Source organism: Salvelinus alpinus, chromosome 10 (assembly GCF_045679555.1).
Source record: "Salvelinus alpinus chromosome 10, SLU_Salpinus.1, whole genome shotgun sequence".
Lineage (NCBI taxonomy): Eukaryota > Metazoa > Chordata > Actinopteri > Salmoniformes > Salmonidae > Salvelinus > Salvelinus alpinus.
The window spans coordinates 4,952,584-4,966,416 of record NC_092095.1 but is presented as its reverse complement, the minus strand read 5'-3'; the positions used below and the strand labels follow the sequence as shown (position 1 = coordinate 4,966,416).

Sequence of the window (13,833 nt, the reverse complement as noted above, 5' to 3'; positions counted from 1 at the left end):
TTAGTATTACTACAACCAGGCTATAGTAGCCATCGGGAGGCCAGACAACAAGGTTAGTATTACTACAACCAGGCTATAGTAGCCATCGGGAGGACAGACAACAAGGTTAGTATTACTACAACCAGGCTATAGTAGCCATCGGGAGGACAGACAACAAGGTTAGTTATACTACAACCAGGCTATAGTAGCCATCGGGAGGACAGACAACAAGGTTAGTTATACTACAACCAGGCTATAGTAGCCATCAGGAGGACAGACAACAAGGTTAGTATTACTACAACCAGGCTATAGTAGCCATCAGGAGGACAGACAACAAGGTTAGTTATACTACAACCAGGCTATAGTAGCCATCGGGAGGACAGACAACAAGGTTAGTATTACTACAACCAGGCTATAGTAGCCATCGGGAGGACAGACAACAAGGTTAGTATTACTACAACCAGGCTATAGTAGCCATCGGGAGGACAGACAACAAGGTTAGTATTACTACAACCAGGCTATAGTAGCCATCGGGAGGACAGACAACAAGGTTAGTATTACTACAACCAGGCTATAGTAGCCATCAGGAGGACAGACAACAAGGTTAGTATTACTACAACCAGGCTATAGTAGCCATCGGGAGGACAGACAACAAGGTTAGTATTACTACAACCAGGCTATAGTAGCCATCGGGAGGACAGACAACAAGGTTAGTATTACTACAACCAGGCTATAGTAGCCATCAGGAGGACAGACAACAAGGTTAGTATTACTACAACCAGGCTATAGTAGCCATCGGGAGGACAGACAACAAGGTTAGTATTACTACAACCAGGCTATAGTAGCCATCAGGAGGACAGACAACAAGGTTAGTATTAATACAACCAGGCTATAGTAGCCATCGGGAGGACAGACAACAAGGTTAGTATTACTACAACCAGGCTATAGTAGCCATCGGGAGGACAGACAACAAAGTTAGTATTACTACAACCAGGCTATAGTAGCCATCGGGAGGACAGACAACAAGGTTAGTATTACTACAACCAGGCTATAGTAGCCATCGGGAGGACAGACAACAAGGTTAGTATTACTACAACCAGGCTATAGTAGCCATCGGGAGGACAGACAACAAGGTTATTTTAAGAATGTGAAATGTCAGAATAATAGTAGAGAGAATGATTTATTTCAGCTTTTATTTCTTTCATCACATTCCCAGTGGGTCAGAAGTTTACATACACTTATTTAGTATTTGGTAGCATTGCCTTTAAATTGTTTAACTTGGGTCAAATGTCTCAGGTAGCCTTTCACAAGCTTCCCACAATACGTTGGGTGAATTTTGGCCCATTCCTCCTGACAGAGCTGGTGTAACTGAGTCAGGTTTGTAGGCCTCCTTGCTCGCACACACTTTTTCAGTTCTGCTCACAAATTCTCTATGGGATTGAGGTCAGGGCTTTGTGATGGCCACTCCAATACCTTGACTTTGTTGTCCTTAAGCCATTTTGCAACAACTTTGGAAGTATGCTTGGGGTCATGGTCGGAAATGGGTCTTCCAAATGGACAGAGCTTTAACTTCCTGACTGATGTCTTGAGATGTTGCTTCAATATATCCACCAAAATTTCTTACCTCATGAAGCCATCTATTTTGTGAAGTGCACCAGTCCCTCCTGCAGCAAAGCACCCCCACAACATGATGCTGCCACCCCCGTGCTTCACGGTTGGGATGGTGTTCTTCGGCTTGCAAGCCTCCCCCTTTTTTACCAAACATAACGATGGTCATTATGGCCAAACAGTTCTATTTTTGTTTCATCAGACCAGAGGACATTTCTCCAAAAAGTACGGTCTTTGTCCCCATGTGCAGTTGCAAACCGTAGTCTGGCTTTTTTATGGCGGTTTTGGAGCAGTGGCTTCTTCCCTACTGAGCAGCCTTTCAGGTTATGTCGATAGGACTCGTTTTACTGTGGATATAGATACTTTTGTACCTGTTACCTCCAGCATCTTCACAAGGTCCTTTGCTGTTGTTCTGGGATTGATTTGCACTTTTCGCACCAAAGTACATTCATCTCTAGGAGACAGAACGCGTCTCCTTCCTGAGCGGTATGACGGCTGCGTGGTCCCATGGTGTTTATACTTGCGTACTATTGTTTGTACAGATTAACGTGGTACCTTCAGGCGTTTGGAAATTGCTCCCTAGGATGAACCAGACTTGTGGACGTCTACAATTTCTTTTTCTGAGGTCTTGGCTGATTTCTTTTGATTTTCCCATGATGTCAAGCAAAGAGACACTGGGTTTGAAGGTAGGCCTTGAAATACATCCACAGGTACACCTCCAATTGACTCAAATGATGTCAATTAGCCTATCAGAAATTTCTAAAGCCATGACATAATTTTCTGGAATTTTCCAAGCTGTTTAAAGGCACAGTCAACTTAGTGTATGTAAACTTCTGACCCACTGGAATTGTGATACAGTGAATTATAAGTGAAATAATCTGCCTGTAAACAATTGTTGGAAAACTTACTTGTGTCATGCACAAAGTAGATATCCTAACCGACATGACAAAACTATAGTTTGTTAACAAGAAATTTGTGGAGTGGTTGAAAAACGAGTTTTAATGACTCCAACCTCAGTGGATGTAAACCTCCGACTTCAACTGTATCTATATTCTGTAGATCTGATCTATATCTGATCTATACTCCCCTCTCAGATCAGTCTGGAGTTGGCCCAGTTCTACCTGGAGAATGGGAAGACGGATGAAGCCATGATGCAGGTTGAGGAGGTGCTGGGAAGGGATGCCCTCCTCCCTGACGCCACAATGGTACAATCCTCTCTCCTCTATATACACTATATACGCAAAAGTATTTGGACACCCATTCAAGTTAGTGGATTCGGATATTTCATCCACATCGGTTACTGACAGGTGAATAAAATTGAGCATACAGCCTTGCAATCTCCATAGACAAACATTGGCAGTAGAATGGACCGGAATGAAGAGCTCAGTGACTTTCAACGTGGCACCGTCATAGGATGCCACCTTTCCAACAAGTCAGTTCGTCAAATTTCTGCCCTGCTAGAGCTGCCCCGGTCAACTGTAAGTGCTGTTATTGTGAAGTGGAAACGTCTCGGAGCAACAACGGCTCAGCCACGAAGTGGTAGACCACACAAGCTCACAGAATGGAACCTCCGAGTGCTGAAGCGCATAGCACGTTATCATTGTCTGTCTTCGGTTGCGACACTCACTACTGAGTTCAGAAACAGCCTCTGAAAGCAACGTCAGCACAAGAACTGTTCGTTGGGAGCTTCATGAAATGGGTTTCCGTGGCCGAGCAGTCGCACACAAACCTAAGATCTCCATGCACAATGCCAAGCGTCGGCTGGAGTGGTGTAAAGTTTGCCTCCATTGTACTCTGGAGCAGTGGAAACGCAGTCCAACATACGAATCTGGGTTTTGGCGGATGCCAGGAGAACGCTACCTGCCCAAATGCATAGTGCCAACTGTAAAGTTTGGTGGAGGAGGAATAATGGTCTGGGGCTGTTTTTCATGGTTCAGGCCCCTTAGTTCCAGTGAAGGGAAATCTTAACAGTACAGCACACAATGACATTCTAGACGATTCTGTGCTTCCAACTTTGTGGCAACTGGATGGAATTTGGGGAAAAATACACAATTATTTTTAAATCTTCAACATAGAAATGCTACCAAAGATAATTTACTCAAACGTGTTACAAATGACGGAGTCACCAAATTATATTTTGAAAGAGGAAGCAAGGTACTTTAAGTGTATGTTTTCGTTTGTCTCCTCCATCTCCTCTAACCGACGCTAATTGTACGGATTGTTTTCTATTAATAATGTAATATTAACGGCTGTACAGAAAGACTCATGTGAGGCCAGATTACAGAGGAGGAACTTATTGATGCAATTAAAGCCTTTAAATCTGGGAAAGCTCCAGGGCTGGATGACGAACCAGTGGAGATATACCAAACTCCAGGGCTAGATGGTATACTAGTAGAGGTATACCAAACTCCAGGGCTGGGTGGCATACCAGTTGAAGTATACCAAACTCCAGGGCTGGGTGGCATACCAGTGGAGGTATACCAAACTCCAGGGCTGGATGGCATACCAGTGGAGGTATACCAAACTCCAGGGCTGGATGGCATACCAGTGGAGGTATACCAAACTCCAGGGCTAGATGGTATACTAGTAGAGGTTTACCAAACACCAGGGCTGGATGGCATACCAGTTGAAGTATACCAAACTCCAGGGCTGGGTGGCATACCAGTTGAAGTATACCAAACTCCAGGGCTGGGTGGCATACCAGTGGAGGTATACCAAACTCCAGGGCTGGATGACATACCAGTGGAGGTATACCAAACTCCAGGGCTAGATGACATACCAGTGGAGGTATACCAAACTCCAGGGTTGGATGGCATACCAGTGGAGGTTTACCAAACTCCAGGGCTGGGTGGCATACCAGTGGAGGTATACCAAACTCCAGGGCTAGATGACATACCAGTGGAGGTATACCAAACTCCAGGGCTGGATGGCATACCAGTGGAGGTTTACCAAACTCCAGGGCTGGATGGCATACCAGTGGAGGTATACCAAACTCCAGGGCTAGATGACATACCAGTGGAGGTATACCAAACTCCAGGGCTGGATGGCATACCAGTGGAGGTATACCAAACTCCAGGGCTGGATGGCATACCAGTTGAGATATACCAAACTCCAGGCTAGATGGTATACCAGTGGAGATATACCAAACTCCAGGGCTGGATGGCATACCAGTGGAGGTATACCAAACACCAGGGCTGGATGGCATACCAGTGGAGGTATACCAAACTCCAGGGCTGGATGGCATACCAGTGGAGGTATACCAAACTCCAGGGCTGGATGGCATACCAGTGGAGGTATACCAAACACCAGGGCTGGATGGCATACCAGTGGAGCTATACCAAACTCCAGGGCTGGATGGCATACCAGTGGAGGTATACCAAACACCAGTGCTGGATGGCATACCAGTGGAGGTATATCAAACTCCAGGGCTGGATGACATACCAGTGGAGGTATACCATAAACCAGGGCTGGATGACATACCAGTGGAGATATACCAAACTCCAGGGCTGGATGACATACCAGTGGAGGTATACCAAACACCAGTGCTGGATGGCATACCAGTGGAGGTATACCAAACAACAGGGCTGGATGACATACCAGTTGAGATATACCAAACTCCAGGGCTGGATGGCATACCAGTGGAGGTATACCAAACTCCAGGGCTGGATGGCATACCAGTGGAGGTATACCAAACTCCAGGGCTGGATGGCATACCAGTGGAGGTATACCAAACTCCAGGGCTGGATGGCATACCAGTGGAGGTATACCAAACTCTAGGTTGGATGACATACCAGTGGAGGTATACCAAACTCCAGGGCTGGATGACATACTCTCCTCTATATAACACCCCCCTGAGTGGTTTAGTCCTCTCTCCTCTATATAACACCCCCCTGAGTGGTTTAGTCCTCTCTCCTCTATATAACACCCCCCTGAGTGGTTTAGTCCTCTCTCCTCTATATAACACCCCCCTGAGTGGTTTAGTCCTCTCTCCTCTATATAACACCCCCCTGAGTGGTTTAGTCCTCTCTCCTCTATATAACACCCCCCTGAGTGGTTTAGTCCTCTCTCCTCTATTTAACATCCCCCAGAGGCCACAATGGTTTAGTCCTCTCTCCTCTATATAACACCCCCCTGAGTGGTTTAGTCCTCTCTCCTCTATATAACACCCCCCTGAATGGTTTAGTCCTCTCTCCTCTATATAACACCCCCCTGAGTGGTTTAGTCCTCTCTCCTCTATATAACACCCCCCTGAGTGGTTTAGTCCTCTCTCCTCTATATAACACCCCCCTGAGTGGTTTAGTCCTCTCTCCTCTATATAACACCCCCCTGAGTGGTTTAGTCCTCTCTCCTCTATATAACACCCCCCTGAATGGTTTAGTCCTCTATATAACACCCCCCTGAGTGGTTTAGTCCTCTCTCCTCTATATAACACCCCCCTGAGTGGTTTAGTCCTCTCTCCTCTATATAACACCCCCCTGAATGGTTTAGTCCTCTCTCCTCTTTGTACGTGCTAGAGCACACTGGGAAGGTTGACATAATCATCATGTTCCTGTGTCTGCATGAAGGTGTACGGAGATATCAAGTTGAAGGAGGAGAAGTTTGATGAGTCTGTGGAGATATACCTTGGACTGATGGACAGATGCCCAGGTACATGATGCCCAGCAACATGTTATATTTTAAACAGACTAAAGTTATTGGGTCTCATGTTGTTTATTTGGACTTTATTTGGATCCTGTTTGGGATCCTGTCTGGGATCCTGTCTGGGATCCTGTCTGGGTACCTTACCCATGTACACAGGGGTATTCAAACCTTACCCTACGGGGTCCAGATTACAGCTGGTTTTCTGTTATACCTGATAATTATTTGTACCCACCAGGTGTCCCAGGTCTAAATCAGTCCCTGATTAGAGGGGAATCACCCACCTGGTGTCCCAGGTCTAAATCAGGCCCTGATTAGAGGGTAATCCCCCACCTGGTGTCCCAGGTCTAAATCAGTCCCTGATTAGAGGGTAATCACCCACCTGGTGTCCCAGGTCTGAAACAGTCCCTGATTAGAGGGGAATCCCCCACCTGGTGTCCCAGGTCTAAATCAGTCCCTGATTAGAGGGGAATCACCCACCTGGTGTCCCAGGTCTAAATCAGTCCCTGATTAGAGGGGAATCACCCACCTGGTGTCCCAGGTCTAAATCAGTCCCTGATTAGAGGGGAATCACCCACCTGGTGTCCCAGGTCTAAATCAGTCCCTGATTAGAGGGGAATCACCCACCTGGTGTCCCAGGTCTAAATCAGTCCCTGATTAGAGGGGAATCACCCACCTGGTGTCCCAGGTCTAAATCAGTCCCTGATTAGAGGGGAATCACCCACCTGGTGTCCCAGGTCTAAATCAGTCCCTGATTAGAGGAGAATCCCCCACCTGGTGTCCCAGGTCTAAATCAGTCCCTGATTAGAGGGGAATCACCCACCTGGTGTCCCAGGTCTAAATCAGTCCCTGATTAGAGGAGAATCACCCACCTGGTGTCCCAGGTCTAAATCAGTCCCTGATTAGAGGAGAATCACCCAACTGGTGTACCAGGTCTAAATCAGTCCCTGATTAGAGGGGAATCACCCACCTGGTGTCCCAGGTCTAAATCAGTCCCTGATTAGAGGGGAATCACCCACCTGGTGTCCCAGGTCTAAATCAGGCCCTGATTAGAGGGGAATCACCCACCTGGTGTCCCAGGTCTAAATCAGTCCCTGATTAGAGGGGAATCACCCACCTGGTGTCCCAGGTCTAAATCAGGCCCTGATTAGAGGGGAATCACCCACCTGGTGTCCCAGGTCTAAATCAGTCCCTGATTAGAGGGGAATAATTTAAAAAGCTGTGTCTTCCTGTTCCACAGTTGAGGGATCTAGACCTTGAGTTAAATGTATAGCAGCATATAGTCTATACTGCTGTGTAATGGTGTTGGTACTGTCCCATAGATAACTTCGTGTTCCTGGCCAAGTGTATCCAGGTGCTGAGACGGTCAGCCAGACTGGATGACGCCCTGGCCCTGTTTCAAGCCTGTGAGCACCACAACCACGGAGCTACCACTGAGCCTGGATACAACTACTGTAAAGGCCTTTACTACTGGTGAGTGTCTCAAACAACTACTGTAAAGACCTAATACAACAACTACTGTAAAGGCCTTTACTACTGGTGAGTGTCTAATACAACAACTACTGTAAAGACCTAATACAACAACTACTGTAAAGACCTAATACAACAACTACTGTAAAGACCTAATACAACAACTACTGTAAAGACCTAATACAACAACTACTGTAAAGACCTTTACTACTGGTGAGTGTCTAATACAACAACTACTGTAAAGACCTAATACAACAACTACTGTAAAGACCTAATACAACAACTACTGTAAAGACCTAATACAACAACTACTGTAAAGACCTTTACTACTGGTGAGTGTCTAATACAACAACTACTGTAAAGACCTAATACAACAACTACTGTAAAGACCTAATACAACAACTACTGTAAAGACCTTTACTACTGGTGAGTGTCTAATACAACAACTACTGTAAAGACCTAATACAACAACTACTGTAAAGACCTAATACAACAACTACTGTAAAGACCTAATACAACAACTACTGTAAAGACCTAATACAACAACTACTGTAAAGACCTTTACTACTGGTGAGTGTCTAATACAACAACTACTGTAAAGACCTAATACAACAACTACTGTAAAGACCTAATACAACAACTACTGTAAAGACCTAATACAACAACTACTGTAAAGACCTTTACTACTGGTGAGTGTCTAATACAACAACTACTGTAAAGACCTAATACAACAACTACTGTAAAGACCTAATACAACAACTACTGTAAAGGCCTAATACAACAACTACTGTAAAGACCTAATACAACAACTACTGTAAAGACCTAATACAACAACTACTGTAAAGACCTAATACAACAACTACTGTAAAGACCTAATACAACAACTACTGTAAAGACCTAATACAACAACTACTGTAAAGGCCTTTACTACTGGTGAGTGTCTAATACAACAACTACTGTAAAGACCTAATACAACAACTACTGTAAAGACCTAATACAACAACTACTGTAAAGACCTAATACAACAACTACTGTAAAGGCCTTTACTACTGGTGAGTGTCTAATACAACAACTACTGTAAAGACCTAATACAACAACTACTGTAAAGACCTAATACAACAACTACTGTAAAGACCTAATACAACAACTACTGTAAAGACCTAATACAACAACTACTGTAAAGAGTGAGTGTCTAGTCTCTAGCTGTATAGTGAGTGTCTAGTCTCTAGCTGTATAGTGAGTGTCTAGTCTCTAGCTGTATAGGGAGTGTCTATTTTCTAGCTGTATAGAACTAGCTGTATAGTGAGTGTCTAGTCTCTAGCTGTATAGGGAGTGTCTATTCTCTAGCTGTATAGAACTAGCTGTATAGTGAGTGTCTAGTCTCTAGCTGTATAGGGAGTGTCAATTTCTAGCTGTATAGAACTAGCTGTATAGTGAGTGTCTAGTCTCTAGCTGTATAGGGAGTGTCTATTTTCTAGCTGTATAGAACTAGCTGTATAGTGAGTGTCTAGTCTCTAGCTGTATAGGGAGTGTCTATTTTCTAGCTGTATAGAACTAGCTGTATAGTGAGTGTCTAGTCTCTAGCTGTATAGGGAGTGTCTATTTTCTAGCTGTATAGAACTAGCTGTATAGTGAGTGTCTAGTCTCTAGCTGTATAGTGAGTGTCTAGTCTCTAGCTGTATAGTGAGTGTCTAGTCTCTAGCTGTATAGTGAGTGTCTAGTCTCTAGCTGTATAGTGAGTGTCTAGTCTCTAGCTGTATAGTGAGTGTCTAGTCTCTAGCTGTATAGAACTAGCTGTATAGTGACTGTCTAGTCTCTAGCTGTATTGTGAGTGTCTAGTCTCTAGCTGTATAGTGAGTGTCTAGTCTCTAGCTGTATAGTGAGTGTCTAGTCTCTAGCTGTATAGTGAGTGTCTAGTCTCTAGCTGTATAGTGAGTGTCTAGTCTCTAGCTGTATAGAACTAGCTGTATAGTGAGTGTCTAGTCTCTAGCTGTATTGTGAGTGTCTAGTCTCTAGCTGTATAGTGAGTGTCTAGTCTCTAGCTGTATAGTGAGTGTCTAGTCTCTAGCTGTATAGTGAGTGTCTAGTCTCTAGCTGTATAGTGAGTGTCTAGTCTCTAGCTGTATAGTGAGTGTCTAGTCTCTAGCAGTATAGAACTAGCTGTATAGTGAGTGTCTAGTCTCTAGCTGTATAGTGAGTGTCTAGTCTCTAGCTGTATAGTGAGTGTCTAGTCTCTAGCTGTATAGTGAATGTCTAGACTCTAGCTGTATAGTGAGTGTCTAGTCTCTAGCTGTATAGTGAGTGTCTAGTCTCTAGCTGTATAGTGAGTGTCTAGTCTCTAGCTGTATAGGGAGTGTCTATTTTCTAGCTGTATAGAACTAGCTGTATAGTGAGTGTCTAGTCTCTAGCTGTATAGTGAGTGTCTAGTCTCTAGCTGTATAGTGAGTGTCTAGTCTCGAGCTGTATAGTGAGTGTCTAGTCTCTAGCTGTATAGTGAGTGTCTAGTCTCTAGCTGTATAGAACTAGCTGTATAGTGAGTGTCTAGTCTCTAGCTGTATAGTGAGTGTCTAGTCTCTAGCTGTATAGTGAGTGTCTAGTCTCTAGCTGTATAGTGAGTGTCTAGTCTCTAGCTGTATAGAACTAGCTGTATAGGGAGTGTCTAGTCTCTAGCTGTATAGTGAGTGTCTAGTCTCTAGCTGTATAGTGAGTGTCTAGTCTCTAGCTGTATAGTGAGTGTCTAGTCTCTAGCTGTATAGTGAGTGTCTAGTCTCTAGCAGTATAGAACTAGCTGTATAGTGAGTGTCTAGTCTCTAGCTGTATAGTGAGTGTCTAGTCTCTAGCTGTATAGTGAGTGTCTAGTCTCTAGCTGTATAGTGAATGTCTAGACTCTAGCTGTATAGTGAGTGTCTAGTCTCTAGCTGTATAGTGAGTGTCTAGTCTCTAGCTGTATAGTGAGTGTCTAGTCTCTAGCTGTATAGGGAGTGTCTATTTTCTAGCTGTATAGAACTAGCTGTATAGTGAGTGTCTAGTCTCTAGCTGTATAGTGAGTGTCTAGTCTCTAGCTGTATAGTGAGTGTCTAGTCTCGAGCTGTATAGTGAGTGTCTAGTCTCTAGCTGTATAGTGAGTGTCTAGTCTCTAGCTGTATAGAACTAGCTGTATAGTGAGTGTCTAGTCTCTAGCTGTATAGTGAGTGTCTAGTCTCTAGCTGTATAGTGAGTGTCTAGTCTCTAGCTGTATAGTGAGTGTCTAGTCTCTAGCTGTATAGAACTAGCTGTATAGGGAGTGTCTAGTCTCTAGCTGTATAGAACCCCTGGCAGACAGAATAAGATATGGTTCTAAGATAACTCTAACTCTTCTCCTTCCAGGCATGTGTACAGGGTGAGTGAGGCTCTGTTCCATCTGAACAAGGCCCGGCGGGACAACGAGTGGGGAGATCAGGCTTTGGAGCTCATGATCCGCATCTGTCTCAACCCAGACAACGAGGTCATGGGAGGGGAGGTGTTTGAGACACCACAGGAGGAGTGGAGGTACTGCAGGGCTTCTAGGGGTACGGCAGGGCTTCTAGGGGTACTGCAGGGCTTCTAGGGGTACTGCAGGGCTTCTAGGGGTACGGCAGGGCTTCTAGGGGTACTGCAGGGCTTCTAGGGGTACGGCAGGGCTTCTAGGGGTACGGCAGGGCTTCTAGGGGTACTGCAGGGCTTCTAGGGGTACTGCAGGGCTTCTAGGGGTACTGCAGGGCTTCTAGGGGTACTGCAGGTCTTCTAGGGGTACTGCAGGGCTTCTAGGGGTACGGCAGGGCTTCTAGGGGTACGGCAGGGCTTCTAGGGGTACTGCAGGGCTTCTAGGGGTACGGCAGGGCTTCTAGGGGTACTGCAGGGCTTCTAGGGGTACTGCAGGGCTTCTAGGGGTACTGCAGGGCTTCTAGGGGTACGGCAGGGCTTCTAGGGGTACTGCAGGGCTTCTAGGGGTACTGCAGGGCTTCTAGGGGTACGGCAGGGCTTCTAGGGGTACGGCAGGGCTTCTAGGGGTACTGCAGGGCTTCTAGGGGTACTGCAGGGCTTCTAAGGGGTACGGCAGGGCTTCTAGGGGTACTGCAGGGCTTCTAGGGGTACGGCAGGGCTTCTAGGGGTACGGCAGGGCTTCTAAGGGGTACGGCAGGGCTTCTAGGGGTACTGCAGGGCTTCTAGGGGTACTGCAGGGCTTCTAGGGGTACTGCAGGGCTTCTAGGGGTACGGCAGGGCTTCTAGGGGGTACTGCAGGGCTTCTAGGGGTACGGCAGGGCTTCTAGGGGTACTGCAGGGCTTCTAGGGGTACTGCAGGGCTTCTAGGGGTACTGCAGGGCTTCTAGGGGTACGGCAGGGCTTCTAGGGGTACGGCAGGGCTTCTAGGGGTACGGCAGGGCTTCTAGGGGGTACGGCAGGGCTTCTAGGGGTACTGCAGGGCTTCTAGGGGTACGGCAGGGCTTCTAGGGGTACGGCAGGGCTTCTAGGGGTACGGCAGGGCTTCTAGGGGTACTGCAGGGCTTCTAGGGGTACTGCAGGGCTTCTAGGGGTACGGCAGGGCTTCTAGGGGTACGGCAGGGCTTCTAGGGGTACTGCAGGGCTTCTAGGGGTACTGCAGGGCTTCTAGGGGGTACGGCAAGGCTTCTAGGGGGTACGTCAGGGCTTCTAGGGGGTACGGCAGGGCTTCTAGGGGTACGGCAGGGCTTCTAGGGGTACGGCAGGGCTTCTAGGGGTACGGCAGGGCTTCTAGGGGGTACGGCAGGGCTTCTAGGGGTACTGCAGGGCTTCTAGGGGTACGGCAGGGCTTCTAGGGGTACGGCAGGGCTTCTAGGGGTACGGCAGGGCTTCTAGGGGTACGGCAGGGCTTCTAGGGGTACGGCAGGGCTTCTAGGGGTACGGCAGGGCTTCTAGGGGTACGGCAGGGCTTCTAGGGGTACTGCAGGGCTTCTAGGGGTACTGCAGGGCTTCTAGGGGGTACGGCAAGGCTTCTAGGGGGTACGTCAGGGCTTCTAGGGGGTACGGCAGGGCTTCTAGGGGTACGGCAGGGCTTCTAGGGGTACGGCAGGGCTTCTAGGGGTACTGCAGGGCTTCCAGGGGTACTGCAGGGCTTCTAGGGGTACTGCAGGGCTTCTAGGGGTACGGCAGGGCTTCTAGGGGTACGGCGGGGCTTCTAGGGGTACTGCAGGGCTTCTAGGGGGTACTGCAGGGCTTCTAGGGGTACGGCGGGGCTTCTAGGGGTACGGCGGGGCTTCTAGGGGTACTGCAGGGCTTCTAGGGGGTACGGCAGGGCTTCTAGGGGTACGGCAGGGCTTCTAGGGGTACTGCAGGGCTTCTAGGGGTACTGCAGGGCTTCTAGGGGTACTGCAGGGCTTCTAGGGGTACTGCAGGGCTTCTAGGGGTACGGCAGGGCTTCTAGGGGTACGGCAGGGCTTCTAGGGGGTACGGCAGGGCTTCTAGGGGTACTGCAGGGCTTCTAGGGGTACGGCAGGGCTTCTAGGGGTACGGCAGGGCTTCTAGGGGTACTGCAGGGCTTCTAGGGGTACTGCAGGGCTTCTAGGGGTACGGCAGGGCTTCTAGGGGTACGGCAGGGCTTCTAGGGGTACTGCAGGGCTTCTAGGGGTACTGCAGGGCTTCTAGGGGGTACGGCAAGGCTTCTAGGGGGTACGTCAGGGCTTCTAGGGGGTACGGCAGGGCTTCTAGGGGTACGGCAGGGCTTCTAGGGGTACGGCAGGGCTTCTAGGGGTACTACAGGGCTTCTAGGGGTACTGCAGGGCTTCTAGGGGTACTGCAGGGCTTCTAGGGGTACGGCAGGGCTTCTAGGGGTACGGCGGGGCTTCTAGGGGTACTGCGGGGCTTCTAGGGGGTACTGCAGGGCTTCTAGGGGTACGGCGGGGCTTCTAGGTGTACGGCGGGGCTTCTAGGGGTACTGCAGGGCTTCTAGGGGGTACGGCAGGGCTTCTAGGGGTACTGCAGGGCTTCTAGGGGTACTGCAGGGCTTCTAGGGGTACTGCAGGGCTTCTAGGGGTACTGCAGGGCTTCTAGGGGTACTGCAGGGCTTCTAGGGGTACGGCAGGGCTTCTAGGGGTACGGCAGGGCTTCTAGGGGTACGGCAGGGCTTCTAGGGGTACTGCAGGG

The 13,833-nt window shown here is 48.0% G+C and overlaps 1 protein-coding gene across 1 annotated transcript in view; it reads left to right on the top strand.

The window, feature by feature from the left end:
* The window catches only part of LOC139531414 (tetratricopeptide repeat protein 21B-like), a 152,138-nt gene that overhangs the window by 119,517 nt on the left and 18,788 nt on the right, over positions 1-13,833 (top strand). The window contains exons 23-26 of the mRNA XM_071327863.1: positions 2,682-2,792; positions 6,153-6,234; positions 7,548-7,698; positions 11,062-11,223. Coding sequence (XP_071183964.1) covers positions 2,682-2,792; positions 6,153-6,234; positions 7,548-7,698; positions 11,062-11,223 — 506 coding nt within the window. The remainder of the gene's footprint in view (positions 1-2,681; positions 2,793-6,152; positions 6,235-7,547; positions 7,699-11,061; positions 11,224-13,833) is intronic.